Source organism: Oreochromis aureus, linkage group 14 (assembly GCF_013358895.1).
Source record: "Oreochromis aureus strain Israel breed Guangdong linkage group 14, ZZ_aureus, whole genome shotgun sequence".
Classification (NCBI taxonomy): Eukaryota; Metazoa; Chordata; class Actinopteri; order Cichliformes; family Cichlidae; genus Oreochromis; species Oreochromis aureus.
The window spans coordinates 6,969,460-6,975,821 of NC_052955.1; the positions used below are offsets into that span (position 1 = coordinate 6,969,460).

Below are 6,362 nucleotides of genomic sequence, written 5' to 3' on the forward strand. Positions count from 1 at the left end.
GGGCTGTTTGCTGTGAAAATGGGTGCATTGTTATCCACTGACACACACACATGTCTGACACTGCAGGCATCACAGTTCCTGGTGAGCCAGCAGGAAAATAGGACATCACGTAGATAAGTGTGCAAGTGTGAGAGCGTGAGTGCTTGAACAAGGAGACCAACAATTGGACCATTTGGGTCAAACATATCAACTACTGAGAGGTAATTCAGTGCTTCTAAATATATTATCCACTCTATTAAAACTCTATAGAGCAGGAACTCAAGTCTGCTATAAAAGGTGGACATCCTGTTGACACAGGAAAAGCTACAATTAAAAATACACTGCATAGGCAAAAGGATTCCCTCTTCTGTAATATGGTCTATACATTCATGACGTACAGCAGGCTGCATGACTGTGTGTGATCCAGTGCAGAGGTTCTATGTGTCCCTAAAGGCCTGACTAAGCACCAATTGTCTATCGTTTGATCTCTGCACCAAATCCTGCTATAGTTCTCGTTATAGGACATTTGAGCCCCACGCTGGTCAACTCGCCAATAAACTGCAATCAGTGCATCAGAATGAAGTGAAGGATGATCTGAGTAATATTTAAGTAGTTTGAATATGTATGAACACAAGACGAAGCATTTGAAACTATATAAAAAGCAGGTAACATAAATTTAATAAACCCTTTCCTCACTGCTGAATTCATTCCGCTACCTGTCGGAATCCGAGTGTGTCAGAGAGTAAGTCTTATCATATATTTCACGTCAACCAAGGTAACATAGTGTATTCATTAGAAGATCGGCAAAGCTTAGCCGTAAGTACCTCATGTGAGGACAGGGCAAAATAATCAGCTTTTGCTTGAGGCTACCACATTGGTCTTTGGATCTTAGACTAACCTGGTAGGCCTACACAGTAAATCAGGAAACATTTCTTCTCACATACCTCAATGTAGGCGGCCAACGTTGGAACCACAATGCCCAAAATAAGGACAGATATCGCTGGGACCGAACCCATCTTCCAGGATCTCGGGTAATGCTACTGTAAATAACTTCTATCCTGTGAGCTATTTCTGTAAGGTGACCTCCGAGAGAATAAAGACCAAATCAAGTCCAGGGAACAATCTGATGATCAGACCCCGACGAGCGAGACGAGTCCTGCTCCGCTTGTTTTGTTACCCGAGCTCGACAGAAAACGTTGGAGGGGGGGCTGAGTGTCGCTCTCCTCTAGAAATGTGGATTGTGTGTCTGTGGCGCGGCAGCTCTGCCTCTGCTGCCTCCTCCCTCCCCTGGTTCCTCTGATCTAGAGAAGTGCGCACTGCGCCATCAGGCGGCTAGCGCGCAATAACCATTCACCCAAAATACAAACCACATTAGCTGACGCAAAAAATTGGGACACTTATTGGGGGATTAATGCCATTTACTAAATGAAATATACCTCAATATATTTATCTGTAGTAAGCTGTGGGCTAAGACTTCTTCACATAAAAACGAACTTATTTTCAGACAGTGAGCTTTTGTGCCAACGTTTCCGGAAACAAGAGGAATATGGGCGAGTTTCTTTATTATGTGTCACTTAAAGTCAATACCGCTCCATTTGTATAATAATAAAGGTATACAAAAAATTTATGAACACAACATGAAAGGTAGGAGCATTACTGGTCACAACCATGTGGCTTGTACTTTATTCATCTTAAAAGCTTGAGCAGAATCCCGAAGCATAATTTTAACCCATCTGGATCTTCATGTTTGCATTACTGTTACTGCACCAAAAATGTGGAGTACAGTTGGCTTTAAAAATGTTTAAATAATAATAATAATCTGACATAATCTCTACACACATTCTTTTACACAGATTTACTGACATACTGATGCCAATGATTTAATATTTTTAACAGAGTAAGAACATCACTTTAAACAGACCCATCATACAGTAAAGTCAATCTAGCAGTCATTATAACTTCATGGGTAGACATTACAAGTAAGATTTAGATCATGGACGTCATTTCATACTGTGGGTCACATACACTTTGATCTTAAGTGGCCTGGACCAGTGAAAATTCCTTTTCCATCAAAGCACACAAGTTTAACTACACATTTAATCCCTGAGATACATATATATATATTTTAAAGTGTTATTTCAACAGTGTGTATCAGTTTTTCTACATGACAAAGAAAAGCATGCTGTAGTAAATGAAATAAATCTCTCTGTGTGACTCTTTGGGATTAAATTGTAAGAAATCAATGTATAAAATTGCAGAAAAAGTTCTTGTAGCCCAGAGTGCCCTGTAATAATAAAACAGAAAGTTTTATTATATATTTTAATTTAGAGAAAATGTCCCTTGTTATATTTAACAAAAAGTAGACCAGCAGAAAATAATAGAAGTGAAAAAACAGGAACTTTTCTGTGATTTCCCTATTTATATATTACTTATTTACTTTGGGATAGTATGAATGGCAATGAGGGAAGTCTTTATCAGAAGCCAGAGCTGTAAAACTTATGAAAATACAGTTAACAGTTAAACATTTATGCCCTGCTTCACATTTCCCAAAGCCAACCTAGTGGGCCAGATTGGATTCTGTTCTGGCCACTGGGCCTTATGTTTGACACCCTTGATTTAGATGATTTCTCATTCTTGTCGGCAGGTTATCTGAAGCGTACTAGGGAGCATCATCAGGTTTATTCACAGATACTCAGTGTTTCAAAAGGGATAATGGGCAAGTTTCTTTTTTTCACTTAAAGTCAATACCGCTGCATTTTTATAATAATAAAGGTATACAAAAAATGTATGAACACAACATGAAAGGTAGGAGCATTACTGGTCACAACCATGTGGCTTGTACTTTATTCATCTTAAAAGCTTGAGCAAAATCCCAAAGCATAATTTTAACCCATCTGGATCTTCATGTTTGCATTACTGTTACTGCACCAAAAATGTGGAGTACAGTTGGCTTTAAAAATGTTTAAATAATAATAATAATAATCTGACATAATCTCTACACACATTCTTTTACACAGATTTACTGACATACTGATGCCAATGATTTAATATTTTTAACAGAATAGTGGAATAAGCTTTTACATACTTAACCAAAAGAAAAACAATACAACAACACTACACATATATACAGTGTATGTAATGCATATGTAATTTGCAAACCTTTGAAACAGATCAAACGAATAACTCTTAGGACCTAAGACAATAACCTCCCACACTTTTTGATGAATATAAGTCTATAAATAAGATGGGAGCAAACCAACAATAACCTTATAGATAAGAATATCCCAGTGGTAGACCACCCAACCAATGCATACAATGTTCAGCGGTAAATAAGAGTTTTAAAACTTGTAATGAATCTCAGTGCGCTATGATACGGAAACTAGCATATGTAGGTCTTCCCTGGACACATGCATATAAGTAACATCACTGTAATAAAGTACAATAATCAAAGTGGAAACTACAAGGCTCTGTCTTGCCTCAAATGAGAAACAGGACTTTATTCTAAAGTAAAACCCAAGTTTCAGTTTATATTTCTTGACCAGCTGCTTAATGTGAGATGTAAACAATAGTGAGTCATCAATTGTAATTTCAAAGTACTTGTATTGAGATACTAACTCAGTCTCAGAACCTTGAACTGTGGTAATACATGAAAGGTTCAGTTTTCTTGTTAGATTTCCAATTTAAGAACATCACTTTAGTTTGTTTAGCTTTCTCTTTTAGCTTTTTAAATCACAAAGGTTATGCTGTAATGTTGTGAATAGGACTGAAGCTGAAAGAGTGCATGACTAGGAGTACATCATCATATGGCAAACAAATAAACAGTCTTGTACATGTGGAGGTCTGGATGCCAGGTCTATGGAGACGATACTTGTCTTGTTCATAGTATTTATATACAAACATCGTGAATAGACTTGGACTATTTTACAAAACTGCAAATGATGTGAGCAGCATGTCTCCGTTTTGAACATAACATCACAGAAGAAAATTAGATTTTCTTTGTTTAAATAAGGTAATTATAAACACACAGTCGTACACACATGCAGCTTGGGTGTTTTGTGACTTGAGTTTGTTTTACTAGAGTGTCAGTTCTATTTCTCTCTGATGGCTTATTGAAAAAAGCCTCATGTAAATTTGATTTTTGCTCCAGGCAGCATGCACAGATTGGTTATTAATTTTTATAACATCAGTTGTTAGACGTGTCAGAGCAATTCTACTTTGCATATGTTTAGATTAATTTTGGTATGTGTCAGTTTGATCCCCAGATACCTGAGTAAAAATACATCCAGAAAAAAGAAGAGAGAGAATTAATTTCCTGTTTCGGCTTGCCAGCTAATATAGTCCAGTGAGAATGCAGCAAATTACATGTTTACTTTGTTGTTGTTTTTTTTAATTATTTATTTAAAAATAAATTACTTTGGCTGTATAAAATAAGTTCACTTGAATGTAATGCTACCTGTTAATTAATGATCTGAATTCATTCAAAATCCAACGTGAATTGAGGAGTTACATTTCAGAGGTTTAAGGAATTGTTTCAGTATGAAGTAACAAAACTCACAGAGAAATGTCAGTTTTCCCCAGTTAAGTATTTAGTATTCAGTCATTACATGGAATCAGCAGGATCTAGTGGGTTTGTGTTGTGGACTTGATGTCAAATATAATCAGACCCATGATACAGTAAAGTCAATCTACGAGTCATTATAACTTCCTGGGTAGAGATTACAAGTAAGATTTAGATCATGGACATCAAACTCATTTCATACTGTGGGTCACATACACTTTGATGTTAAGTGGCCTGGACCAGTGAAAATTCCCTTTCTGTCAAAGCACACAAGTTTAACTACACATTTAATCCCTGAGATACATATATATATATTTTAAAGTGTTATTTCAACAGTGTGTATCAGTTTTTCTACATGACAAAGAAAAGCATGCTGTAGTAAATGAAATAAATCATCTGCGTGACTCTTTGGGATTAAATTGTAAGAAATCAATGTATAAAATTACAGAAAACGTTCTTGTAGCCCAGAGTGCCCTGTAATAATAAAACAGAAAGTTTTATTATATATTTTAATTTAGAGAAAATGCCCCTTGTTACATGTAATAAAAAGTAGACCAGCAGAAAATAATAGACGTGAAAAAACAGGAACTTTTCTGTGATTTCCCTATTTATATATTACTTATTTACTTTGGGATAGTATGAATGGCAATGAGGGAAGTCTTTATCAGAAGCCAAAGTTGTAAAACTTATGAAAATACAGTTAACAGTTAAACATTTATGCCCTGCTTCACATTTCCCAAAGCCAACCTAGTGGGCCAGATTGGATTCTGTTCTGGCCACTGGGCCTTATGTTTGACACCCTTGATTTAGATGATTTCTCATTCTTGTCGGCAGGTTATCTGAAGCGTACTAGGGAGCATCATCAGGTTTATTCACAGATACTCAGTGTTTCAGTCTGGGCTTCAGCTGAGCCACTTGAGGACAGTCAGAAACTCATCCTGAAGTTTCTTGCTTCAGATCAGTTCTAGCCAGTCCCTGTTGCTGTACTTTTTTTTTTAAATAGGTAAGAGATGTTTTTCCTCAATAAAAATGCTCTTCAAAACACTCAAAGCAGGGTTTCACATATCTTTTACAGTCTATTCTGTGCAGCTGATCCACCATAAAAGGCAAAGTCTTAATATTTTTCTGCAGTGAGGTTATTCCACTGACAATCTTGCCCATATACTTAGTCCAGGCTGTTATCTGAATGACAACCTCAAGTCTTTCCTAAATTGCTGCATTTTGCAATTATGGATGACCTTGTGTTCAAACTCTCAAAGTTCTCTTAATGGTTTTGGTTTTAATGGACAAACAAACAAAAAATAACAGGACATGAAAAATAAATCAGTGCAGAATGTCTGGCATACTCTGCCCTGGTGGGTGATTGAGAACAGACTGAAGAGCAAGAATCAGTGATTGCAAAGTTTATATTGCACTTGGTTGAAGTGATCGCAATCTACTTTTATAGCAATCAAACAAAGCAACCACTGTGACCTAATTTCTTTAAGGTTACAAACGTTACTGGATTTCAAATCCAGTAGTATCAAGCTGGAATAAATAATTTTAATACTGCATTAAAAGCGAGATAAACATGAAAAACCAGGAGTGTTTGGCTCTCCCTAGTGGCCATCTAAGGGCACTAGCATTAAATCTATGAGAGCAATATACATATTCAATCCCTGTAATATTCTGGATATTTATAATTGAGCTATTTGTATATATTAGAGCTATTTCTTTTATTATTATTATTATTTTTAACTTTGTACTTTATTGTATTATTAAACTTCGTTTAATCTGTTATTGTTCTTATTGTCTTGCAGCAACTGTAATCAAATAAATTCCTTAG

At 36.1% G+C, this 6,362-nt stretch overlaps 1 protein-coding gene across 3 annotated transcripts in view; it reads right to left on the reverse strand.

Moving 5' to 3' along the window:
• Nucleotides 1-1,233, reverse strand: part of aplp2 (amyloid beta (A4) precursor-like protein 2) — a 51,052-nt gene extending 49,819 nt beyond the window's left edge. For 2 of the 3 annotated variants that reach the window (XM_031760380.2, XM_031760379.2), the window contains exon 1: nt 924-1,231. In XM_031760380.2, the coding sequence (XP_031616240.2) occupies nt 924-995 (72 nt within the window). In that variant the 5' untranslated portion in view covers nt 996-1,231. Of the gene's footprint in view, nt 1-923 lie in introns of all 3 variants that reach the window. The other variant, XM_031760381.2, reaches the window with a different exon arrangement.
• Nucleotides 1,234-6,362: the final 5,129 nt, after the last annotated feature.